This window comes from Neurospora hispaniola, assembly GCF_033458365.1.
Source record: "Neurospora hispaniola strain FGSC 10403 chromosome Unknown B0T23scaffold_8, whole genome shotgun sequence".
Classification (NCBI taxonomy): domain Eukaryota; kingdom Fungi; phylum Ascomycota; class Sordariomycetes; order Sordariales; family Sordariaceae; genus Neurospora; species Neurospora hispaniola.
This window is the reverse complement of record NW_026944413.1, coordinates 980,263-1,005,864: the sequence shown is the minus strand read 5'-3', so window position 1 is coordinate 1,005,864 and position 25,602 is coordinate 980,263. Positions and strand designations below refer to the sequence as shown.

General features: G+C 53.1%; 7 protein-coding genes across 7 annotated transcripts; 2 read left to right on the top strand and 5 right to left on the bottom strand.

The window, feature by feature from the left end:
- Positions 1-811: 811 nt before the first annotated feature.
- On the bottom strand, positions 812-2,708 carry B0T23DRAFT_456408 (glutaryl-CoA dehydrogenase mitochondrial precursor). Its single transcript, XM_062841263.1, has 2 exons — positions 1,270-2,708; positions 812-1,207 (listed from the first exon to the last, which is right to left on the bottom strand). Exons 1-2 carry the CDS (start codon positions 2,531-2,533, stop codon positions 1,161-1,163), a joined length of 1,311 nt encoding a protein of 436 aa, XP_062689169.1. The 5' UTR covers positions 2,534-2,708; the 3' UTR covers positions 812-1,160.
- Positions 2,709-4,275: 1,567 nt separating this feature from the next.
- B0T23DRAFT_365258 (uncharacterized protein) lies at positions 4,276-7,022 on the top strand (the record flags this gene model as incomplete). The annotated part of the gene is made up of 2 exons (XM_062836361.1): positions 4,276-6,144; positions 6,370-7,022. The coding sequence occupies exons 1-2, from the start codon at positions 4,776-4,778 to the stop codon at positions 7,020-7,022; spliced, it is 2,022 nt and encodes a 673-aa protein (XP_062689168.1). The 5' UTR covers positions 4,276-4,775.
- Position 7,023: 1 nt separating this feature from the next.
- B0T23DRAFT_229382 (cytochrome oxidase c subunit VIb-domain-containing protein) lies at positions 7,024-8,516 on the bottom strand. Its single transcript, XM_062833854.1, has 4 exons — positions 7,980-8,516; positions 7,233-7,583; positions 7,131-7,169; positions 7,024-7,044 (listed from the first exon to the last, which is right to left on the bottom strand). Exons 1-2 carry the CDS (start codon positions 8,211-8,213, stop codon positions 7,464-7,466), a joined length of 354 nt encoding a protein of 117 aa, XP_062689167.1. The 5' UTR covers positions 8,214-8,516; the 3' UTR covers positions 7,024-7,044; positions 7,131-7,169; positions 7,233-7,463.
- A 517-nt stretch (positions 8,517-9,033) lies between these two features.
- Positions 9,034-10,095, top strand: B0T23DRAFT_229292 (integral membrane protein S linking to the trans Golgi network-domain-containing protein). The gene is made up of 2 exons (XM_062833853.1): positions 9,034-9,384; positions 9,479-10,095. Exons 1-2 carry the CDS (start codon positions 9,134-9,136, stop codon positions 9,978-9,980), a joined length of 753 nt encoding a protein of 250 aa, XP_062689166.1. The 5' UTR covers positions 9,034-9,133; the 3' UTR covers positions 9,981-10,095.
- Positions 10,096-11,717: 1,622 nt separating this feature from the next.
- On the bottom strand, positions 11,718-14,618 carry B0T23DRAFT_407535 (phosphatidylinositol-4-phosphate 5-kinase its3; the record flags this gene model as incomplete). The annotated part of the gene is made up of 3 exons (XM_062839199.1): positions 11,718-12,593; positions 12,652-13,618; positions 13,678-14,618. 3 exons carry the CDS (start codon positions 14,616-14,618, stop codon positions 11,718-11,720), a joined length of 2,784 nt encoding a protein of 927 aa, XP_062689165.1.
- A 4,291-nt stretch (positions 14,619-18,909) lies between these two features.
- Positions 18,910-20,840, bottom strand: B0T23DRAFT_229252 (allantoinase). The gene has a single exon (XM_062833852.1). It carries the CDS (start codon positions 20,666-20,668, stop codon positions 18,968-18,970), a length of 1,701 nt encoding a protein of 566 aa, XP_062689164.1. The 5' UTR covers positions 20,669-20,840; the 3' UTR covers positions 18,910-18,967.
- B0T23DRAFT_229251 (uncharacterized protein) lies at positions 20,841-21,804 on the bottom strand. The gene has a single exon (XM_062833851.1). The coding sequence runs from the start codon at positions 21,634-21,636 to the stop codon at positions 21,013-21,015; it is 624 nt and encodes a 207-aa protein (XP_062689163.1). The 5' UTR covers positions 21,637-21,804; the 3' UTR covers positions 20,841-21,012.
- Between the last annotated feature and the right edge of the window lie 3,798 nt (positions 21,805-25,602).

Sequence of the window (25,602 nt, the reverse complement as noted above, 5' to 3'; positions counted from 1 at the left end):
TTGCCTTTGCGCACGTCAGGCGTTCGCTGCTGGTGGAGACTACGTCGGAGCAGTCGGGACATTTGTAGCTGGTTTTTATCTGGCCGCACATTTTGACTTTCTCTTTCTTGAATCGATCCCGGTGGGAATACTGAAATTGGGTTGTTGTATTTGTTGAGTTTGGATCGGTTGGAGCGCTATTGCGTGTGGTGATGATGCTGGAGAAGATATAACACTCCTGAATAGGTGGAAATCTTGAAACCTTATGTAGGTCTTGAATTCGCAACGAGAAGCTGATCACATTTGAGCACGATGGGCAGTATGCGTAAGGTAACATGGCCGTCTAGACCGTGACAAGTTGTTTTCTAGAACGAGGTCGGACTGCCGAGGTGTGGTGCCAAATGACGCATCAAACGGAACATGCTTGCGAACTTGGACTCGTGATCTGGGTGGTAGCCCCATCCAAAAGTCAAGATCCTAAACACGAGACGACATCAAACCACCACAGCTGGATGGCAACTACGAAGGCCGGGCTTCACACATGGAACTACGCTCATTCTGATGTGCAATTGGACTGCATGGAGAGCAATTCACACCCTTGAGCAATGACATTGTTCTTGTCTTTAGCAAGCGCGGGCGGATGGTGAGAAGAGCGGTGCGATTCTGTTGTGTTGAGAACGCGACAGTTGCAATGCCACTGAAGCGGTTCTTGCTTTGAGAAAATGAATGCCCCTTAGGGAATCTTCCAGGTTGTCAAGCTTGCTGAGCAACTTTCCAGATTGGACGAGGTATCATTGGAATGGGCTTTCTGCTAATGATGTGCCTTGGAGGAGCATTACTTATCATCCCATGGGTGGCTACCTAGCCTGTATGGGCGGGCCACTTCTGCCTGGTGAGGCAAGTGTCGTCATTTTGGGGAAACTGGCTTCTGGACCCCTTCGTGAATCAAACCAGGGGAATAACCGAAGGGAAGGAATGCTCTGGCTTCTGTCTGAAATAGGTAAAAAGAGCAAACCAAGTGTGCATGTGGAAGCATTCGTGACCGCGCGGTTAAACTATTTGTGGTATCCATTCAAACACCGAAATTTGTTACTGTACTGGACATAAAATATGACAATACGCTCCTGTTCAATCCCAAACAACAAACCTCGCTGAAATGAAGAAGCTGTTTTTACACCGTCTTACACGAAAGCCTGAACACCAGTGATAGCCCGTCCCAGAATGAGACCTAAATCAAATAGTCAGCATCTTCACTTCACCGACCTCTCCCAGTCGGATGGTCAAACTTACTGTGAATATCACTCTGGCCCTCATACGTCTGCGTTACATACAAGTTGGCAACAACACGGCCAATATGGTACTCATCTGACACAGCATTACCACCAAAGATCTCCTGCAGCGTACGGGCGTGGTACAGGGTGCGGTCGCAGTTCTGGCGCTTGATCATGCTGATCATCTCGGGCGTGGCCTTGCCTTCGTCCTTGAGGCGGCCGACCTGGATGGCAGCCAGGGTACCGTAGGCGACGTCGGTGGCCGCCTCGGCCAGCTTCTTCTGCACGAGCTGGTACTTGGCCAGCGGGTTGCCCTTGAACTGCTTGCGCTCGAGGGCGTAGGTGCGGGCCCGCGCCAGGCAGTCCTCGAGCGCGCCCATCATGCCGAAGGCGATACCGAAGCGGGCGCTGTTGAGGCACGTGAAAGGGCCCTTGAGCCCTTCGATTTCGGGGAACATGTTCTCCTTGGGCACCGGGCAGTTGTCTAGCTGGATCATGCCCGTGATGGAGGCCCGCAGACCCGTCTTGTTCTTGATCTGGGGAGTCTCGAGCGTACCCGGCGGACAGGCAGACCGCTCAACCAGGAAGCCACGGATCTTGCCTGTCTCCTGCAGCTTGGCCCAGACGACCAGGACGTCGGCGATGGGCGAGTTGGTGATCCAGGTCTTGGCGCCGCTGAGTAGGTAGACGCCCTCCTTGGTAGGGTGGGGACGGGCGACGGTCTCCATGGAGCCCGGATCAGAGCCGTGGTTGGGCTCAGTCAGGCCAAAGGCCCCGATGATCTTGCCCTTGGCCATGCCGGGCAGGAAACGCTCTTTTTGCTCCGCGGTGCCAAAGTCGTTGATAGGCCCCATGACGAGCGAGGACTGGACGGACATGCCGCTGCGGTAACCGCTGTCGACGCGCTCGACGGCGCGGGTGATCAGACCGCTGGCCACGGAGGAGACGCCGGCGCAGCCGTAGCCCTCAATGGTAGCGCCCAGCAGGCCCAAATCGCCCATCTCCTCGAGGATCTTGGGGTCGTAGTGCTCATCGCGGTAGGCCTGTAGCACGCGGGGGAAAAGCTGTTCCTGGCAGTAACGCTCGGCGGTCTCACCGATGGCAATCTCATCCTCGGTCAAGAGAGCCTTGTGGTTGAGAGGGTCTTCCCAGTTGAAAGAGGGAGCGTTGGAGGTGGCAGAGGCAAAGGCACGGACAGGAGTGGTGGTGACGTTGGTGCGCGGCGCCGAGAAGGCCTGACGCAGAAGCCCTTGAGGGCATCTCCTGGCGAGAATCCGAGACATGTCTGATAATTGATGAGAACAGCGGGTATCAAACAGTGACTAGAAAAACACTTAATTGTAACCTTTCGAGATCAATCCCAAGTTCTGTTACGTCAGTTTTTATTTATAAAAGTCACAATCCAAATACAGCTAAAGTCCGGCTTCGGTGCATCTCCGCCCATGAGGCTAATGTTTTCCACTGTTGTTGTAGCAATCAAAGGCTGCTGTTCCCGCTGTTTCCCCCCGTTGTGAGGAGCTGTCAGCCACTGACCTCGGAGCTGGAACCCCGTCATTTTACGGCCATGGACCGCCGTTTGCCGAGCATTCCGATTCCCAGGGTACCTACTTCCCGAGGCAATCCATCACCGTTCGGATTGGGTTAGGGTTATACGTGTGCCACTGGAAAAGGGGTAACAAAACAAACCCGAGTTGGAACAAACGTTGAGCCAAGAGGTGATAGGGATGTGACTGATATCATATACACGTTTGTAAATATGTCCGCGCAGCTTCGATGGATCTCAATGCATTTCAGGTTGGAGAATAAGAACTCAAGGTAGGTTACAAACAAACCTAGAATATTCGAAGGCTGAATAAGACAAAGAAGGATACCCGCATCACTCCGCGCTGTCCCCATGAAGACGAGTTCCAGTGTGCAAAGACAGGCACTATCGGTTACTGCATCCATGTGAAATATACTGCGTTATCTAAAGAGGATGAAGATACTACAGTGCTTCACTCATGATCAAACTGGACGCAAGCAAGCAAAACTGGCGCATATTCGAACAAAGCAAATATCGTCCAAACCTGGTCCAACCTGGGTCGAGTTCACAGCTTAAGTTGCCAACTCATTTTATCTTGTTGTTAGCAATTCTTGCTGTGACATTAAGCGAGGTGTTTCACATGAGAAGCCGTTTTGCTTTGGTGGTCATGGTCCAAACTCTCTGTGCTCCGAACAAGTCAAATAATTCAAACCTGCGCAAAAGCAAGTTACATATAACTGCGGGTTGAACAGGTAACGAAGCCAAGTACCATTTTGGACTTGGCCAACTTTGTGATGGCAGTTTTACAAAGAAACGGATCCATGATATCCGAGCGCCTAATGAGGGCAAAGGAGGGGACCTGAATCACTCTGCCGTGCCTCGAGGAGGATAGGAGCAGTAGCGCAGGAAGGTGCGGTATCAGTTTATCGTGCTTTCCTTCTATTACTTGATTGCATTTCTTCAGAGAATGAAACCGAGGGCCTCGAGGTAAGATGACAAATGCTCCAACCGATGACAACCGCCCTCCCAGCCTCGCTCCTTCCCCAAGGGCCCAAAGATCTAACCGACCACCTTCCCGCCCTTCACTGTACCGCCGTTCATAACCTTAGCTTCCGTCCCCTCCTTCCATCACACGACAAGCCAAGTTACCCGTCCACCAAAGTGTTCAGGTGGCGTAGCGGTCTAATATTAGACCGCTACTGCCGAACTCGTCGAGGGACTGGGGACTCGCGAGGCAGGGAGTTCGAACCTCACAACGAGCACTTGTTTAGCGAGAAACCCACCCGCGTTCTGAGGGCCCATTCCCTAAGGAAATGCGATATTCTTCGGCCCTCGTGACTGTGACTAGAGCAGGCCACAACGCTTAGTAGCAGCTCGAGGGGATACGGGGAAATAGAAGGGCGCTCCTGGAGGAACACTGCAGTTCTTCCAGTCCGGGAAACAAAGCAACGTCTAAGGGAAGTGTAGGAGGCACACGACCGAACTGGGGGGAAGAATAGAGATCGCATATCCAGGATGGGTAACTGGCTTGTCACTAATTTTTTTTTACCCTTTTATTGCTCTATTGTTTCCGTAAGCTTTCAAGGCATGGATTGCGCTGTCGGACTAGGCATTGTATGCCGATAGATTGAATATGACAGGAAATCTACCTGTGAATGGTCCGGTCGGCGTGGGTGGGAGATTGAAGAGTAGACGTCTCGCGAGAAAATGACAGGAGCGGCTCTTGCCGTATTGATAACTTGGAAGGTTCCGTGTATCAAAAGGCAACAGCAGCAAAGCCTACGTCTCGTCAGTCAGAGATCTGCCACTCCATGTCCGACTCACTTTCTAATCCAACCTCTGCAATTCCCGCCCGCGAGAGAAACTGTCCCCTAAGCCAGCACCACGTCCCGGGTTTACCTCGTTTCATTTCCTGTGCATCCTTATAAAAGCATTCAGATTGAGCATCTGCAGCCTGTCCTTCTCATCCCTTGCGCCAGTACTCCACCATTCGATGCCTCAAGATGGATGATCTTTCCTCCCCTGTTGTATCCGCTTCATGCTCCCCCGGGAGCTTGACGTACGCGGAGGTCATCAGGATCCGACGAAACCTAGATCGCAACACCGATACCATGTACGACGACCTTCGCAAAACTGAGCTCGATGATTGGGAGCTCCCCAGGCCGTTACTTCCTCACCCGTATCTCAGGCAGTTGCCTCCTTTACCCTCAACTCTGTCCCGGCGCGGCACAGTGTCCGAGAACGATTCTCCCGCTGACGTGCCATACGTGGTGGGCGGTTTAGCAAGCGTGGCAGCGGTTCAACTTCTGCGATCCTGTCTGAGAAACACGCCCGAGTTCCACAAATCTCAAACACCCACAAGCCTCAATAATCCAGACATCAACCTCTACCTCCTCCGAAAACACGAAGCCGCACAGTCCGACATGTCCGCACGATTGGAAACCTGCGTATGGACGTCCAGTACCACCCAGCTGCAGACAGATACAACGGGCATTACGATCTGGGGCACAAAGAGCACAGGAACGGACGGGGCTTTCAGCAGCCGTCCTGAAAGCACCGAGAAGCAGGAGGAACGACCATCCATCCGTCGCATAGTAACACCCGATATCAGCTCAATATTGCATCGTGGTTCAACGCCCAACTCCTCCAGGTCTCAAAGGTGCACGCCTTCTGACGCTTCTCGTAGCCATGGCACAGGAAGGACAGCAACATTTGCCTTCAATAGTGGATGGCAGACGCAAGATGGCCTCGTCAAGTGGAACGAGGGTGCCCCTGGCCTCGACAGATCCAAAAGCTCAAGGTCCCCCGATGACGAGTCCCCTGATGACGACCTCGGGAGACGATCCTCACCCGGCCAGACCCAAAACGGCGGCAGTCGCAAACAATCACTCGACACGTGTTCTTGCCCAGATCTGGGAAGAGATGAGGACGAGGAAGCCGAACGTCCAGGTCTACCACGCAGGCGAACAGACGGCCCCAAGGTTCACTGTCCGCACCATCATTTCAAAGACGTATACCAACGCTCTCAATCCGTTTGCCCATGTGAACCCCAGCTGGACATCCATAGGGTCCGGGATCCCAGAAATCGCCGCCGCTTAAATCGCGAAGACGTCGGGGTATTCTCGGACTTGGGAACGGGCGCGGCCGGGCCACTCAGCAACGCTCCAGCGCAAGAATACTCCCCTAAGCTGCTTGCCATTGCCGGCGTGATGATCGCAACCGGAGAGCTGGACCGGCTTTCACTGGGAAGTAGCGGTCATAGTCGTCGTCATTCTCTATCTCAAGCTTCACAGATCAGTGTCAGCAGCTCGACAGACGCGGACGAAGAAGAAGAAGAGATTCCTCCCCTGCCACCGATCAAAACTGCTGTTGGTAGACGGAAGAGGCGCGCCATGTCCATGGTGGGACCCCTCTCAAGCACGCCTTTCAGTTTTGTCATGCAGGCAGGAAAAAGCGGGCTCTCGCCCACGCCGACAAGGAGGTCTTCGACGGGGAACCAGCTCTGGGCTGGACACCGAGAAGCACCCCTTCCGCCCGTGAACTCTCCCGCCCTACAACAAACAGGCGTAGGTGTAGGTACTAACCGACCTGGCACAGGGACGCCTACGGCTCAAGGACCGTTTGGGTCATCATCGTTTCGCGCGAAGAGACCGGCGTCTCGCCGCTTGTCAGAAATATGGAACGCTTCCTGGGATAACGACAACCAAGAGGATGATGAGGGTGATGAAAGTCCTTTGGAAAAGCGGTCGAGTTCTCCCGGTCTTTACGATTTGGAATCCCCAAGGTTGACCGGGGCTCGCGAAGATGACGTGAGTCCCGGGGGCGGCGCCAATGCGGAAACCCCCCGGCTTTCATGGCCGCCGAATCTGAACCGCGTGAATCAATGTCTCAGGGAACAGGGAGGATATTTTGGTCGAGGTCGAAATGGGGAGGATATGAGTACACAGGACGACGGGGAAAGTCCGGAGTGGACAGAGACGGAGGAGAGAAGAGGTAGCAATCTCACTCTCCGAAATGATGGGGACCCGAGTGATGAGTACCCTTCGGACACGTCACCGTCTACCTGTGAATGCACGCATTGCGAACATGCTGGGTATTATGTCAAGGTTACTGATGACGCTGTAGATCATGGTGAGCATGAGGTGCAGTTGGACAAGGATGAAGTTGGTGGAGTGATGCAGCGTTCGGGGTCGACTCAGACTATTATCCATACACCTACGAGGCATTCGAGCCAGGAGGCAGGAGACTGATGGGCGCCTGACCGGCTGAGGACTTGACTGTTGGTTAGTGAACTCTTGGTGTGGCTGTCTCTCGGAAAGCAGATTGTAGGTTGGTGTCTGGATATCGGAGAGACGCACCTTGATAGCCCTTTTAGACATTCCCACAATCAACACTCACTAGGTCAAAACCATCCATCATCAACATATTCACCATGACGTCGTTCAATCAGCAGGCCATACCAGTGAAACAACCCGACTTGACCAATGTTGGAAACCGGAATTCCCCCCTTAGATACCCAATCAACTCAAATTTAAACGCCTTATCCCATGCATATATACGGTACATACACCAAGTACACACTATCTTTACAACGTCCCTCCTCTTTTCTCTTTCTCCCACCCCAACTTTCCTGATCAGTCGCTTTCCGGAACGATGACAACCGAACCGAGTCGAATCAGGACGGAATCGATTTACTCGCGGGCCTTGAAGTCGGTGTTGACGTCCATCTTGACGGCGCCCTGGGCCTCGAGCTCCTTTAGACGAGCCTTCTTTTGGATGTCTTGGACGCGCCACTTCTTGAAGTATGTAACCTGTTGTAGGGGAGAGAATGAGAGGTTAGCTAGCGTGTGTGTGTGTGTGTGTGTGTATAGAATGCGCTGCTGTCTTGTTTGAAATGCCTATCCTTCCGTTGCCTGACCTGGCTGGCTGGCAGGCAGGCAGGCTGTTGGCTGTTTTCGTTTTGCTCTCCTTTAGGAGGCTTGATATTGTTTTCTGGAGCCCCTTCCTTCCCTCCTTCTGGGAGTTGGGAATTCTCTGATTGTTGTTCCTTGTCGACTGCTTGTCCCAGATACCTCTCTCTCATCCTCCTCTTCCTATTCCTCCCCAAACCCCCAGTCCCACCACATCCTATCACATCCTCCATTCCAAAAGTGCTTCCCCGAAAGCATAAAATAAACAAAAAGAGTAAGTCAAAAGTTACTACTCACCCACTGAGCAGCGCAATCCTTCTCAAACTCGGCGCTCTCGGCCTTGCACGCTTTCGCGGCCGCCTTCTCGTCCTTGAGGGCGTCAATGATGTTGTTCCGGTCCAAGCAGGCAAAGTAGCCGTCGCGCGCCATCCAGCACTTTTGGCGCTCGGAGCGTGTGGGCGCAACGGTGCCCGCGCGTACCTCGGCCGCGCGCTTGTCGGCTTCGGATTGTTCAAAGAGGCCTAGGACCATTGTGAATGCTGTGCTGCGGTCGTTTCGGGTTGGAGTCGGGATTTGGTGTGTTCTTAGGGAGCCGGTCGGGGCGGCAAGAGTAGACGTTGATGATTGCGATGCAGTGGTTGTTCACGTAGGTTTGGCAAACCGGAAACTTGGGCAACTTGAACTTTGGATTGAATTCGCGAATGATTCCCGAGCCAAGCTTCTGGGATGGAAGCTTATCGAGCTCTTGGCCCGCTATCAGTAGTTTAGTACCGGGTAGGTACCTCAGTTGGAGCTTAGGTTTGTGTTGGGCTCCTTGACTGAGCTGAGCTTCCATCCAAGTTGGGCGGTCAAAAAGGTACAGAGGTACAGGTATGTACCTTTCTTCCCTCCCACCACTAACCCCGGACTTTTGGTAATTTTGGATTCCACCCCATTGATAACCCTGCACGTGCCCTGTAATCTTGCAGCGGACGGGGCGGACGCAGGGACCAGGGTCGGCCCCTGCCCGTGCGTGGAACGAATGGATGCGACACTGTTGGGGCTGTCAACTGCAATGTGGTGAGTGAGTGCTGTCAGTGCTGTGACCATGATGGCTTTCGTCCGTTGATCGCAAACCTGAACTTTAACATACCATCTTTCCACAGTCTTTTCCATTCATGGTTTCTAGCGGAGAATCACTACGAGGAACCAAGAGAGGATACAGTAGCAACAAACAGTTGCGGCTTAACGACAAGCTCGAGTCATCATTAAACGAACCGACACCTCCTCACACCGAACGAGCGTCCCCTCCGACCTAGCTCCCTTCAATCACCACCCACGAGCTAGACAACCACCAAGTTCCAAAGTCGATGACCGATTACTGCGCCGAATAAAAAGTCCATCGCGAACAATCATAGTTACCATTCTGCCGAATCCGGCATCACACACAGCTTGAAGCATCATCAACCACAATGCCCCGCCGCCGCCGTCCCCCGCGCTCCGGCGCCCTAACCGAGCTTCCGCCCCTCAAGATCCTCAGCCAGATCGCCGCGCTACAAGCAATCTACTACACTGCCGCCCTGGTGCTCATGTTCTTCACGGCGGCCGTAGCTGGAAATCCTTTCACGCTGGACTTGGTGTTCGGGTGGGACGCGGTAAGGGGGGATAACACACAGGGGTGGTTGAACGGGTTTATTTGGTGTTTAGTGGGCGGGTTGGTGCTGTAAGTACTCTCTCTCTTCTCTCTCTGCCTTCCTGCCTTTTTCGTCCTTGATTTGCCAACTCTAACACGGAACCAAAACCCCAAAAAAAAACAGACCCCTCTCCCTGACAGCCATCGTCCAACGCTCCAAGCTCATTCTCGACTTTGCCCTCACCACGCACTTCATCCACCTCGTCATCGTCACTCTCTACACCACGCCCGACCACACCTTACCCCGCCACACAGCCTGGTGGCTGACCATGGCCATTTCGTCCCTGGCTTCCTTCTTGCTCGGCTCATGGGGGTGTCGATACAGGGAGCTGCAGCCTATTGCTTTTGGTGGACATGGCGGTGGCGGAAACACCACGAACAACGCCAACAACAGCATCACAGACGGGGAGGGGACAGGACAAGGAGACGAAGAACAGGGCTTTATCACAGGATTAAGAGGAGGAGGAGGGAGGACCAAGCGGGGATCGAGGGGCGATTTGGGAGGAGATTACGAAATGGTCACCATGTCTGGCGCCAGCGGCAGCGGCAGCGGTAAAGGCCATGGGAGATCACAAAGCACCGTTTCCCAAGCTGGGCTAGGGGGCCCATTAGAGAAAGCCGACTAGAAGTCCCGGTTACGGGTATTAACCAAAAATGCACTACGATCACTACCCCGCGCCGTTTGGTATCATTCCCCCAAAATAGCACTTGCTTTTGCAATGGTGGAGTTTTGGTACGTGGGGAGGGAACGAGTGGCTGTTTGGGTTGGTTGGGTTTACATCGAGACGACGGTCTTCTTCCTCTGCCTTGTTACCATCGCCCTCGCTATCATCAGCACCACGGTCCTTGTCTTTTGTTATCTTCGACGAAGAAGACGGCGACGACAGCAAGCGTTGTTGGACTTGGACTTGGAACGAGGAAGAGGAGAAGTGGGGGAATTATTATAATGAGTGTGAAGAAGGAGTAGTAGGATATGCTGATGTTGGCTGGTTGGTGGTGCTCTTGGCCGTGCTATACAGTTTTCTCTTGGTATGTCTAGATCTCTTTTGGGACCTAGTAGCATCGGGTTTTGGGTCTGGAGTTTAGGTGTTCCGGCATTTGGTTTCAAGGTTCTCGGGCTATAGAGTTATTGATACGGGGAGAGCGGTGGTTTGATCGGATGGATACATGGATATATACGTATAGATAGATGGATGGATGGATGAACATCCGGGCATGAGATGAGCGAAAAGGTCAGGTCTGACGACGAGCGAAGTAGAAAATACTGGAGGAATGGCTAATAGACGCTGGCGTAAGACGCAGGCATAGCATAGCCGCACAAGTACTCAATGCAATTACAACTTGATTCCCCATGGACGACAGTGAATATAACCTAGGTACCTATTGACATTTTATAATCTTGATATCTGTCTGATCTGATTTTGGTTTTGGGAGAACACTAGATAAAGATCCTCCGCCTCAACTCCCCCATGCTCTAATTGGCTAAGCTCAACTCACTTCACTCACACACAAGTCTCTCCCTCCTTTCCTCCCAAGACACTGATCCGCTGACTGATTCGATCAACAAAAGAAACAAGTAGGATGAAAAGCCAAAGGGAAAGAAATATAAACAAAAAAGGGGTCAAGTAGAAGAAAAAAAAAGTTGACAAACAGGTCTAAAAGAATATTCAATGCTTTCCCTCCTTCCATCCTTCCTTCCTCTCGTTGCTCTCGCTCCGATCGATCCTTCCCCCCACCCCCAAAAGGAAAAGAAAGAGAAAAATAATATAAAAAAGACAACGCCAAACAGTAAATATGGTATGGTATCATGGCTTATAGTTGTTTGTTGTGGTTTCCGGTGTGGTGATGTTGAATTGCTGACTTGTTCGTTCTTGTCGTTGTGGCTTTGCCTCCCCCCTTTACCCTTTTTGTTCTGCCGCTGCCAACCAATGAAGTGCACTCAAGCAGTCAACCGGGGAGCGGGAAGAAAGGATACATAGAACAGGGAGGGAGGGAAACCGAGCGAGATTTGATGAAGAGAAATTCGTTGCGAAGTTCAAGAGGAAATTGTGGATTAGGTCTTCGTCGTCTTCCGTATCATCTTCCTTTCATCCTCGGCTCCGTCCGCATTAACCCCTTGTCCTTCTCCTTCCTTCTCTTCCCCATCATGCCGCTCTCTCGCCCGTCCGTCAACTCTAGTAACCAAGCACTGAGGCTCTTTCTCCTCCGTCTACAACGTCCCGCAGGAACCTCTCCCTCACCGCCTCCCATTTCCGTCGCGCACATTTCGTCGGTGACTCCTATGAACCCGGCGAACTATCCATCTCCATCTTCAGCTCCAGCGCCGTCGTCATGCCCTTAGCCTCCGTCATAGTGTGGTCGTTCTATGACACGCCTTGGGGCCGAGTCTGTGCATCGCCGAAGGGGAGCGGGGGCAGGGCCTTATCCAGGCTTTCCCGACCAAGAATTTGGTGACCGCCCTTGTTGGATCTGAGCGAGCCACTGGAGCTCTTCAGGTCGACGGACTTGCCATTGCTATTACCGTTCATGAGGCCAATGCTATACCCGCTATCAGCGCCGTCCTTCAGGGACTGAGGTGATCCGTATCCATACCCTGTCTTGGGCGGTGTTGGTGGTGGTGGCCCAGGGTCTCGGTAGTCGCGAGCATGACCCCTCAGGAGCGGGTTACCAAACCCGGCCTGTCTTTCCTCACCGTCCTTGGCAGGAGTAAGAGGGCGGTACTCGCTTTCACCAGCCAAGTTGCTAACTCGGCTATTGTGGACCTGTTGCTCGGTGGATGACCGACCCTCTGCAGCCTCTTCAACCACCGGTAAGATGCTGGTTTGGCTAGCTATGTTGTCCCTGCGCTCGATGCTGCCAGGGGAGAGCGTCGTCCGGAGCGTCTTGGTCGGTACGTCCTCCTCTGATACGCCAGTCTTGTACGCCTCGCGCTCCGCCCTCTGCATCGTTGCCTCGGCTTCTGGTGACTGAACACCAGAGGGTAGGGGTGGTACTGTCGTTGAAGAGCGACCGTTGCGTGCGCCAGCCCGCTGCTGCTCCTGATCGGCCAAGGCTGCTTCTGCTTGCATCTGTGCGTCTCTCTCCTGGGCTTCGCGAATCGCCTCCTCGCATGACATGGTGATACCCTCAATGAAGTTGATGAACCGCTCGCCATATTCGTGAGGGGGGAGGGCAGAAATCTGAGTACGATCGCCCGACAAGCCCTTCCAGAAGTTTTCCAGTTTCTTGATGATGCCGTACTGGAAATCACGTTAGCACTCGTCATCAGCATACAGACCAGATAGAACATGAACCTACATGTGTCAAGCAGTCAATCACTCCGAGGTAATAGATCTCATCCGCCGGGGTGTTGTCCTCATGGGTTGCGCGGAACCCTCCGTCATCCTGGTTGAAAACAAAGCCCACGCGGCTCTGATTGTGCTCAAGTTCGTCGGGCATCCGGCTGCTCGTCTCTCCCATAGGAACTGGCCTCTCGGATTTGACCATCTGCCTCAATTCCCTAGCCTTCCGCGCATTCTCCAACTTAGATGGAGTCCGCAGCAAGACGGAGGAAGGGTCCTCGCGTGAATGCTCACCGCCAGGGTTGAACACACGTAGGGTCTTGTCCCGCAGATTTTCCTCGTTTCCTCTCTGAAGATCATGGATGCCGACAAGCAGAGAATAATCCATTATCTGTAGCTTCTGAAGTAACCGAACATCCTTCTGGAGCTGCTCCAAAAACATCTTCTTCTTCTGAAGTCCAAGTTCGAGATGTCGGTGTCGTCGAAGCCAGTTTAGGTCCTTTAGTGTTGCCCTTGGGTTCTTGTCGAGATCTTCCTCCCTGTAGTCGCGACCAATTGTTGAACCCTTCAAGTCGAAGGTCTGGTGGATGTCACGGTGCGGAGGGAAGAGATTGTTCATGACGACAAAGTGAATCTTTTTGCCATAGGGCATCTTGACCCGGTGTAGGCCGTAAAATTGCGAGAGAAGGGTGTTGGGGTTTTCGGTAACATGCTTGAAGTAATCCTTGAGGATTTTGCGAAGAAACTTATGCTCGGCATGGTGAATGGTCTTGATGATGTACTTGTAATCGCGAGAAAAGTAAAAGAAACTGCCGCTCTTGCCAGGAGAACCTAGCTCGGAAAGTATATACTTGCCTGTCAGTGACATGAGATAGTCTGCTGGATCCAGGCCGAAGCGTGCGCGGAGATGTCGGAAAACCCAAGGCGCATAGTCCTTGAACTTGAAGTCATACTTGGCGGATGGAACCAGCTCGTTTCCGGCACTTCTGAGGGGTTAGATACCAGATTGTGTAAGAGGAAGGAAGTATCAAGAAATGCTTACATGTCAAAGGTGGATTTTTGCTTGGCCTCGAAGTCAGCGTCCGTCAGCGGGCGGTCAAGCTTGGCATTCGTTCGCGATACCGAGACGCGAATGCCGGTCAGCATGTTGTAGGCTGTGACCCAGTTGGCATGTGTCTCGTCGACCTTGGTGCCAACCACAACCCGGTCGTCGTCTTCGGCATCTCTCTTCCTCCTCTTGCTGGCCCGTTTCTCCCTGTAGACTTCGGCCCATCGCAATGCGTCGTCATCTGGCACAACTTCGTCGCGAGGCATTTCCGAGTGGAGAGATCGTGTGTTCCTTCTAGCAAGATTCAGCGACGCCCTACGTACGCCAGCAACGCCAGTTGGTGAGAAGCGACCGGTTGCATACGTAGCATCGGAGCCGTCCTTGGATCCACGAGGACCCGAAGGTCTAGGGACTTCGAGGGTATGGCGATGTTTAATACCGGGACCGGGTGGCGGTGCGAGGGCACTGGTGGAGGCTGAGATGGGTGCTGCAGGGTTGTACAAGGGCGGCGACGAGTAACGATGCGGTGAAGAAGGGCTGCTAGGTGCCGAATCACGCCGCTGAGCTGGTGGTGATGATGGAAAGTATCCGTTGGAAGTCTGGTGGGCGGAGGGCGTGGGCGTCCCGTTCTCGGTGGTGCGAACGTCTCCCGTGTTGGCCGGGGGTGGATGAATTGAAACAGTGTTGGCAGAGCCCAGGGAAACACCCTTTTGGTCGTGTGTCGCTTGAGCGTCCGGAGTTGGACGGACTGTCCGGTCCGGAATTGCAATGGGAAACCTGCCGTTTGGGTGCGGCTTCCCGCTTTTCGTGACTTGATGGCCGCCCAGCCTGGCGCCCCCGTCGGCCCTGTTTGCCCCGTTCAGGTTCATCCCATGTAGTTTCCCACTAATCCCGTCCACATCGCCATCGACACCTCCATTTGGCGAAGAGGTCATGTTGGGATGTCGTCGCAGACTGTCCCCATTCAATCGTGTGCTGATGTCCAAATCGTCGGTAGAGGTGTGTGTCGATTGGCTGGAACCCTCGTCGTCGAAGCTCTCGATTGACGTGTGAGAATGAGAGTGACGAGGAAGTGGGTGTTCATCGACCTTGCCGTTAGGTTGCCCGTATTGACCGGCAGGGTTGAGGTGTACGACGGCGGGGGAATGCTGGTAGATTGGCGAGTTCTGGTCGGGTGCGAAGGAGGGCATCTCGGGTGGATAATGGCACCCGGAAACTGGGCAGCTAATGGCTACTCGGTGAGCAATGTTTCGGTATTATTGTCGGCTGGCGGTAGCGGCACACATGCTTCGACGGCGAGAGAGAGGCCAAGGACGGCAACTGCCAACTGCGTACCAGCCCAGGGACGGATGGCTGATTGATTGTGGATTGTTGACCAAGTCGGTTAAGGGGGTTCCGAGATTGGCGCTGGTCCGCGGTCGGCCCCGTTCGGGATCGAGAAAGGGGGTCGAATTAAGATGATGGATATGGCAGATAGGGAAGGAAGCGAGACAGGAAATGACGAGAAACCGCGGAGACGAGACAATTGCGTCGCGTTGATATCGAGTGGTGGTGGTGTTGATTGAGTGTTGGTGTTGAGAGGTGGTGTGTGTAGTGTGCAGCTCAGCTGCCCCGACGTTGAAACGAGTTGGAGTGGTGGGTGGTGGTAACAGGATTGGAGGTTGGGAGTGAATGAAGCTGGCGGACTGTCTGGGGCTGGGTGCGTGCTGCTTGCTGACTGACTGACAGTGACGACGGGCCCAGCAGCGACGGCCACCTGTTGGGGAGGGACGATCGGACAGGGCAGTTTGGATCCCAGCCAGGTACCTAGGGGAAGCCGGACAACCAGTGGCGGGCAGCCTTGGCACTACCCAGGCCGGACTGTCAACGGAAAGCGAGAAAGAAGCGACAAGGGTTGGCTTGGCCCGATTACTGTACACGTAAAAGGTGATGGGGCGGCTTAAAGATGAGGACGGATGAGATCAAACTCGTGTTATTGTAGTATCATTAGTCTAGGTCGTTGGGTCGTTTCATTCAATGGCGTGTCGTGTAGTGTAGGTGGTGAGTGCTGTGGGAGAGTGGGAGGTGAGTTCCAGGTGTGTGCTTCAGGTTGGCGTACAGCGGCCGTGAGTGCGACCAGAGCAGAAACCGGGAAGAGAGGACCAGACCAAACCAAAGTGGAATGTCGCGCAGGCGGCAGTGACAAAAAAAGGCGGACGAGGCACCGGTCAGAGACGGAGTAAGAGCAATGTGGGCCTGCAAGGAATGAGATAAGTGGCTCGCGCGAGAGAAAGCAAGATGAAGAATAAAAAAAAATAAAAAGACGCAGAGAAAATGAACGTTTCCAACAGATTAAAGACCCTTGATTTCGGCAAGATAGTGATGAGTGGGAACAAAATCGATGGAGGGATTCCCCGGTGTTGATGTCGCCGTTGTTGCTGCTGTTGCCAGAAAAACAGGAAAGATGATGGTGGTGATGCGGAATTGGAGTACACAGGGAACACAGCGAAACGGTGTCACACCAAAAAAAAAAAAAAAAAAAAAAAAAAAAAAAAACACAGCTGAAGTAACTGCAACAGCGAAGGGGGGCGACACACCTCACACCTCACTCAGCACCAGCGAGACCTAGAGGCGGAGACACTGCACTGTGAGGCTGCACTCCAGAGTGGACCTGCAGGATCCACGACAACATGGGCATGGCTAGTAGCCTCCTGCAGCCAGTGACAGCCTCCAGCTTCGCCCAGGGGAGACGAGGCCAAGACATCCCAGGAAAACTCCAAGCCACCGTCTGTCACCGAAGGCCGCGAGCGAGCATGAAGTGAACATAGAAACAAAAAGCGAGAAAGGGCTTCACTACACAGTAACTCATTGTGGGCAGGTCAGGGCGGGCAGCATGGAAAATCTTGTAACAAATGATTGCCGACAGCCGAACACGCCAAGCGGAAATATGGCTTGGCGCTCTTCCTGGGGGATACACTACGCTAGATATCCTCCACAGGGCAGTGGCAGCTAAAAACTCTCCAACAAGCAATTCCGATATTTTTAGAGTTTGCACAACTCATACGAGTTTTGTTTGTCTTTGCATTACTTTTTAGCATAAGGATTTCGACGGGAGGTTTGATGTTGAAACTTTCTCCGGCTAAGCCTTTGTTTTCAGCTCTCATGCTCCCCCTCCACGGCGATCCATCTCCATTCATCACAACCCCCGCCGCACGGCAAAGGCCGTAGAACATCAGAACATTTGAAGCTGTTCAGTTGTCACAGAGAAAGTTTCGAACACACAATCACACACGCACACGAGACTACAAAACCCACCTCGGCTACGTGCTCATCTCAAACAGCACCAAGGGCGAAAGGGAAGGAAAAAAAAGCCTTCGACCGAAGATCCCATTTCTTATTTCCCCGTGCCGACAAAGAATTTGCCATCGGACCCCGTATCTCGATACCTTGAACTCAGTTGCTGTCGTCCCCAACAACCCACCATGACTTCGAACGCGAGATTTCAACTAGATGCCAAATTTCTTTCTCCCTCCTGGTGGTTTCGTAAAATCCCCGTGACCGATTGGGGGATGAAATGATCTTCAATCCCGTCGCTTTGCGGGCACCATTTGTTGTTGTTCCCTTGCAGTCCCAGACACGCCGAGTCGTCACAGACATCATCCCAAGTCACAGGTTACAAAGTGCCAGTGCAAAGCCACGTTCCCACCCGCTGCCCCCACATCTCATTTAAAGCGCTGAGCGGGCGGAGACGGGCTGGACGGGGACCGGGGTTGGGCGGGAGTTTTGGGGACCTCTCTTTTATTCCATCCATTTTCATTCCTTCATCAACGTGCCCACGACGAGGGGAGCTCTTGTGTCATGCCACCATGCTGACAAGGTCAAGTTTGGGTGTAACAATCTTCCGGGGAAGATGTGACGAGAATGACAATTTCTCAAGCGGCGGCCTCTCGCTTACATACCTACACTACACAGTAGGTACATGCCTGAGTTTGATGATCGTTGATAAGATAAAGGGTAGTATGATGTCGTTTTACATTCCATCCTCCTCCTCTTCCACTTGTGGCTATCAGTCGCCAGTCAGCCAGCTCATCACGGCCCATCTGGACGACCATCACACTAAACTACCCTCTATGGAATTGATTACTCCCACAAACGATCAATCAAACAGTGACACGACCAAAGCAAGGAAACGTAACTCGAACTCCATATAATCATAGCAGTCGGTTTACCAGATTTGAACCGGGGGCAATTTCACTTGACCGGCGAGAAAGCCAGAGACACACAAGAAACAAATCAACCAACGAGAACCCCCGCTTTCTAAATCTTCCTGATCATCATCATTAAGATGGAAGGATCCTGAAACAATTGTCGAGTTGGACAAGATGGAGACCATGCAGATTAGTGAACTTCTCAAACCGATCGCCTCACACTGTACATAGTTTCGGTGAAGTCAATCAATTTTAAGGTGGCCCCATTGACTGTTAAGTGTAAGTACACTAGTTTACTGTGTAGTGTAGGACCGTGACGAGAACCACGCATTCAACAGGTTCAGATCATGTGATACCGAGAGCCCCTCATCCTCCTCCTCCTCCTCCTTCTCCTCGGTCGTCAAGTAATCAATCCATCACGAAAGAGAGGAGTGATTGGCGGGGATTACAAGGTTTAGTTGAGCGGGTACGTAAAGTAGCTTTACTACTAGTGTAGTGGAAGTTGTACATAGTATCAAAATTGGGGAAAGAACGAAACGTCGTCAATCGATGTCTGCATGCTTGGCAAGCACAATCGGAACTTTTGATCACGACAATCACTCTCGGGATGGTCTAATCGCTTCTTTTCTTCTTCTGAATTGCCTTCTTCGTGAATTGATGACAAAAATCATCATGACACTTTTATATTTGCCCATCCACCGACCGCGTCTCGATCGAACTTCTGCCGTCGTCTTCGTTCGAAGCAACTGATAATTACCCCAAATGCCGAAGCATCGCATATTATCACAGTCATTTATCAGTCCCATCACGGCGCATCAGAACCAAGGAAAAGAAGAGGGATCTGAGATACCTAAAAAGCGCTTTACAAAACGCCTCGTTGAATTTGATGGTATTACCGCGAAACTCGCTATGAATAAAAAACCCCCAGGAAGCCATGACCCGCCAGATACCCCTTATATAATATGCTGCAGACAGACATGATACAAGACCAGACCCGAAAAAGAGATGCTAACAGAATGCGACGCTGAAATCTTCGTATCCTCATCCTCACGTCATCCATCCATCAACCATTCCCACAACTAACCCAAACCAGTCCCTTAAACCACCCTCCTCTCCGTGATAGCCTCACCAACCGGCACCCCACTCACGAAACCCCCGTTGCCCCCACCAAGCTGATAGACCTTTGTACCCCTCAACCAGGTCTCCCTCACGCGGCCCTTGAACTGGTGTCCCTCCCACGGACTGCACTTGTTCTTCCACTTCATATCTCCCGCCCGCAACACCCACTCCTCCTCATCGTCGAAAACACAAATGTCGCCGTCCATGCCGACCTTGAGCCCGCCCTTGCGGTGCGACAAGCCAACCTGCTTGGCCGTGGCCTGGCAGCACAACCGGACGACGTCCACAATCGACAACGGAGCACCCCGCTTGGTGGCGGTGGTGTGGAGGATAGGCAGGCCGAGACCGACGGAGGAAATGCCGCCCCAGGCGGCGAAGAAGTCACCCTGGCCCTGGGGTCCAGCAGCGGCGTCTTGCTGGACGTAGGACAGCTCGGCGGCGTGCTCGTGGCTACCGCAGCAGTCGGTCTTATTGGTGTTCTGCTTCTCCAGGTCCTCGGGGAGAGTGACGTCGATGCCAGAGTCGGTGAAGCGGAGGCTGGGGCGACGGAGCAGGGCGCCGTTCTGCTCGTCGAATTCGGGCTGGCCGGACAGGTGGTCGGGAAGCAGCTTGAGCTCGGGGGTGCAGGGGCTGTGGTCGGACACAACGGTGCGGATGCAGCTGTCGTCGCCGGCGGTGAGCTCGGCCCAGAGCTTGTCCTGGTTGGACTGCTCGCGGATGGGCGGGCAGCACTTGTGGCGGGTGTCGCCGTCCTCGATGTCGTCCGAGGCCAGGCCGAGGTAGTGGAAGCACGTCTCGGCGGTAATATTGACGCCGCGGGCGCGGGCGTTGCGCAGGATCGGGATTGCCTCGGTCGCCGACAGGTGGACGATGTGCAGGTGCAGCTGAGGCGCGAGGCCGGCCATGGAGAGGATCTCCTCGATGGCGTAGGTCTCGAAGGCGGGCGGGCGCGACTCGAGGAACGTGGAGTAGCTGGTAAGCTCGCCCTTGGGGGCCAGGGGCGGCTCGGAACGGGTGACGCCGTCGCCGACCGAGTCAGTGATGGGCGGGAGCATCTCGGCGTGGAACATGAGGGTCGTCGGGGTGTCCTTGAGAGTGGTCATGGCGAGGGCAATATCGCTTGAGGAAACGGCGGGGAACTCGTCGACTCCGGACTCAATAAGGAATCCCTTGAAGCCACGGACACCGGCCTCAACGAGGGGGAGCAGCTGATCGGCGTTGCCGGGGATGACGCCGCCATAGAAGCCAACATCGACCCAGCATTGACCCTGAGCAGCAGCAAGTTTTACCTTGAAGCCTTCGAGTGTGGTGGTGGGAGGAATGGCGTTCAATGGCATGTCGATGACGGTAGTGACGCCGCCCGAGGCAGCCGCCCTCGTGCCAGTCGCGAAGCCTTCCCATTCTGTACGGCCGGGCTCGTTGAGATGGACGTGGGCGTCTACGAGGCCAGGGAGTATGAGCTTGTTGCCGTAGTCCACATATGTGCTCGACGCGGGGAACGCTTCTTTCGACAGGACGGTTGGGGCTACGAAGACGATCTTGCCGGTGGTGGAGGAGATGGCGATGGTAGCGGGTGTGAGGAGGAGCGAGTCGTCAGGCTGAGTGAGAACGGCCCTGTTGGAGACGAGTACGACAAGCGGCTCAGCTGCCGCGTCCGGGAGGAAGGTTAATACTGTCATTGTTGCGCGTTATATGTTGTGGATGTGGTTTGAATTTGGCTTGGGCGCTCCCTCTGTGAAAACCGACAAGGCCGCTAGTTCTAAGAGAAGGAGAGGAAGCAAAAGCTAAAGGGAGAATGAGAGTGTTCTCGTATTCCTCTTCTTGCTTGGCTTGTGGTAAAAGCTCGCGAGCTCACAACACAAATATTCACCGGGATCCAGGGATAAGACGTATGGTCACCAGGATGCGGGAGCTTATCTGTGTTCGGACTTTATCCTGTGGCTGTGTGTGTGTGGAAGGGGGTGTGCCGTGCCGGTGTAAGATGTTGGTTGATAAGAGGCGGGATACGATATGTAAGACGCCGTTACGGTGAACAATAAAATATCGAGTAAAGCTGATAAGAGATTCGGCGGTTTGTGTTATATTTCAAACAAAGAAAGGGGGGTATTGTGTAGTGTCTAGTAGGCACAAGATAGTAGGTGTACCTAGAACAAAAGATGGGAAGAAAAAGAAGAAGAGGTGAGAACGGACGGGTTCTCGAGATAAAGGGTCCGATAGTAATATCCATGATGATGGAAAGCCCTTGTAAAGTGCCGTTTGCCGCGAGGAGACTCCACCGCCCTACTGGGACTGCGTCGACCTCCCGAGCTGGACCGATCGAGGCATCGTGAATGTGTGGGTATGGGGTCAAGGATCGTGAGGCTCCGTTCCGCGCCGTGAGGGAAAAAAAAGCGAGCTCCACCGAGTCAGCTAGCGTTTCGAGACCTTTTTTTCCCCCCATATGCTGCCCCATGCTTCCCGAGGGTCCGTTCGGGTGGTCCGTATGGAGGCGCACTTGAGCCTCCATCCCTCGCCCAAAGGATCTTGAGACGTCTTCCCCAGAAATCACAGTTATCAACAAGCGAGCCGTTAGCATGGTGTTGGTGGTGGTGATAACAAGGCGGTACCGGTAGAGGTAGATCGTTCTACCCCATCCATCCATCTCCATCCATCATACCCACCCACACACACACATAAAAGACGATAAGACTACTACATCATCGAGCGGCGCTTCTTTCCCCAGAAAGTTGAGATGAAGCTGTCACACGCTCTCCCGCTTGGTTTCGGTCAGGGGTGCCGCGCGTAGTGCCAATATGGAGATAAGAGAGAGAGAGAGGCACGTAGGGCAGAGAGGTAGATCCCGGGCAGCTTGGCTCTGGGAGAAATTCACCTTTGTTGGGATATAATTTGTTAGCGTTGTTTTTTTTAAGGTGGCAAGCAACCTTGATCTAAGGCACATGGAAAAGCCGGTCCGTCATCGGCCCGCCTTATGTTTCTTGAAGTGCTACCGTAGGGAGCTAGCAGATTCTATCCCGTAGAGGTGTACCGATTGCTGATCAGGTTGAGATTTAAGGGGACGGAGGAAGATAACAGGAGAATCCCAAATAATCGTATGAGACCGTGACACTGGACACTCAATTGGCCGGGTTTTCCTTACCAAGAGCTTCAGTTGTATGTACGCAGTAGATGACGGACTGATAGGGAACATATCGGAAGGGAAGGGACATGGAATTGGAAGGCGAATATGGAATGGAAGAAGTGGAAGGAGAGAGAGACAATCGACGGAAATTCTGTCTTGCAGTTATCGGCGGCCGTTAATTGGTGCGCGCTGCAACAGTCCGCAGTTTTCCCATTGCGGTTGCCGCCCGGTTTTGTTAGTCGGAAGCAGCCGTTGTCCGATGCAAACACACCCCACCAGATAAGGTTCCAGACACACCCCCCACTGGGAAAGGAAGATTGTCCAATCATGAGAACGACTGAGAAAATAGGGCAATGGTAAGGAAGGAAGTGGTTTTGCCGGCCAGGGTCCAGATGGAGAAAGTCACCGCCTGCCACTCAATGCCACAGTGGATCGCGACAATTCATCACTTGATAGCAGCTGAGTGTCAATTGATTGCAGTGTGAGGACGGGATCTGAGTGTTTCTGTTTCAACTGCGTCACTGATGATAAGGAAATCAACATGACGACAACGGTAGAGCCTCCCTGCTGCTTAATACGACAATTCCCAGACATCACACCCAGCTCCATCTCAGCGAAAAACAAAGTGTCGCAGGAATGTTGATGCAGGGCTCGTATCGGTGAGAAAAATACTCTCTCGACGAGATTCCGGATTTAGGAGGCAAACCCGAGGTTATTCAGTGACCTGACCGACCCAACCATGGCTTGCATGGCTCGCATGACTCCGTCCTTGTGTGTAAATCTAGTGTAGAGGGAAAGAGCGGAACCTTCTGGCGGATAAGAAAGTGAGTTTTGATCGAGTAACAATCGAGTACTAATCGAGTAGATATCGAGTAACACTTTCCCACCCGCTGCTTTCTGATTCGTCCAGACCAATGTTCCTTCTTCGTTGTTCGGAGATGTCTTCATGGTCTTGGTTTCCGCCGGCGTCGCTCGAATGTCGGCATGGATCCTGAATGGTGACTGCAACGGCAACTGCAGCTGCAGCAGGACCATGCATCGCTGTAGTGTACACAGCAAGAGCGACTTTAGCTTCACGCCGAAACACACAACCAACGCAAGGGGCGCACCTGCAACTTGTACATATCCAATTCTTATATAATTATTGCATACTTGGTTCAATGTGGATATTATGTCCTGTCGAGACCCGGTCGAGTCCAGTGATCCCCCCCCGCCACCCACAATCCACATTGTCCTCGACCGACGGACTCCCAAAACCACGCCAACACCAAAGACGCATCACGCTTGCTTGACCCGCGAGAAGCCGGGCTTCGGGTACGCCGTTAGTTAGGCGAAAAGAGCTTGACCGACTCGACGATTCTGTTCCAGCTCATTTGGTCTCCCGTTCTCAAAACAGAGCCCACCACCGACTGTTCACTCATGACATTGATCGATGAACAGGACAACAAACGCGAACCGAACCGAGCTGAACCCATCACCACGTCGGTGAGAATCCAAAGGGTCTAGAAGCCTAGGAGACATCCTCGGTGCAAACTTGGCAAGTTAAGCTTTGATCGCCGTCTCCTGCTCCTTTCCTTAGAAGCTTCGACCATGCCATGCTGTCCGTGCTCAGCTTTGACAGAGACAGGACTGCATGGACAATGCGTTCGGTTCCTTCGCGATGGCGATGACGAAGGCAAAGAACTCCCCGACAAAGAACCGACCCAGCGAACGGACGGCCCGATGTGAACGCTCAACGGAATACCCGAGACCATTGCTGTTCCCCTGAAGCAATGCCGAAATCGAAACATCCAGACCATGAAAGGCTTAAAGGACCGCAAAGTCGGGGTGTTTCTGTTACATAACGGCATTCGAGGATAACTGTCGATCTTTGGTGGTTCCTGCATATCACTATACGCTACAAAGGTACCTGGCCACAAGTACAGTGCACTGCTGTACACTCTATGTAGTCAGAAGACCTTTTGCCTTTTCCCGAACAAGCGAAGCTGAGCTGCTGAAGATGCTGGATGCCATGTGTCGAGCTGGCATTTGACACGCACGCACATACGAAGTTGGAGGCATCACCTCGAGTCCGGGTTGAAGGTCGGACCAAGCGGCCAAGAGCTTTTTCTGACTGTTATGTTCTCTTCACCTCCTTCGCCCCCTAGACCCAATGCTTTGTCTGTCGCGTTTTGTGGTTCAAAGAGAAAAAGACCGGCTGCTGCTGTTGTTGTTCGTATGCTTCCTCAATGACACTGTATCGGCAAGTTGCTGGATAATAGCCGTGGTGATGACGATGCTGTCAGGTTGACATGTACCAAGTGCGAGCGCCCAAAGCTTGTCATCACCTCAAGCAAGACGTTCTGGGGCAACTGACATGTCAAGCTTGTCCGTGATGCTCAACACGTTTCGACCTTGACTTCGTCATCTTCCTCGTGCGAGGCTTTCGGGAATGGACAGGGACTAGTGTCTTGATGCTACTCAAACGTGGGACTTCAGACATCGGACGAACCAGCCTCTTGGCGTGTCGTTGGTGTCACGGAGAGAAGGGTCGAAACTGTGACGGCTGTGGCAAGGACAAGGGCCATTTGAGATATCTTTGGTTTGATATGTGAAACGGTTCTGCTGCTGCTCATCATCAATATCGCACTCGAGGTTGTCGAAGGACTCGAAACAGTCGTCTTCAATGTCAAAAATTGCGTCATTGCCGTTGCCCTGTGCTCTTGCTAGCAGCGCTGTTGTCCTTTTTCTTTCCACTCTTGTTTCTGTTTGTCCTTGTCGTTCCATCCCACGCAACAAGAACACACTATCAAGGGGGGCTCGGTCATCCCAAGCCCTCCAAATCCCAGCGACAAGAAGAACCTTAGTGACAGGACGAGGGTAGATCGGCGCTGGTGGACGGGTAGTGGCTTCTGGATCTGACGACGAGAATTCCATCGCCTTTGTAAGCGATGAGCAGTGTTGCTAAGAATCGGCTTCACGTCCTCGTCGTCGCTGCTGGTGTCGATGACCTCGCGAATGGGCCGCTGCTGGGAATAGTCACAAAGTCCGGCACCAGGAGCTGTGCGTGTAGCGACTAAGAAGAGTAACCTGGTAGAACGATATGTATGTCGAAATTAGTGTGCTTGTAAGTGGACGTGTTACTTTGTGCTTCCTTTTGGCTCGGTCAGCTTAAGGCCAGCTAATGTCCAGCTCGTTCTGCTCTCACAGGACTTGCAACAAAGCCGGCGAGCATGGGCTTGAGAGACCCGTCATCATCTATCTCTAGGCTACCCGGAACCCAGATGCAATTTCGGCAGTTCCGAACTCTGGATTCATTGAATGGTCTGGAGAAAGCAGTCACTGGATGATGGGAAAACGTTGTGAGCGCTGGTTTCCTCCCATACTTCTCTCCTCCTCTCCATCACTATGGTCACCGCAGACTTTGCGCTTCCCCGATTGCTCAACCACCTCTGGCCTGCAGCCCCAACCAAATCAGAGGCATCAGTCTTGGCAACAAGCGACTGGAAGTACTTG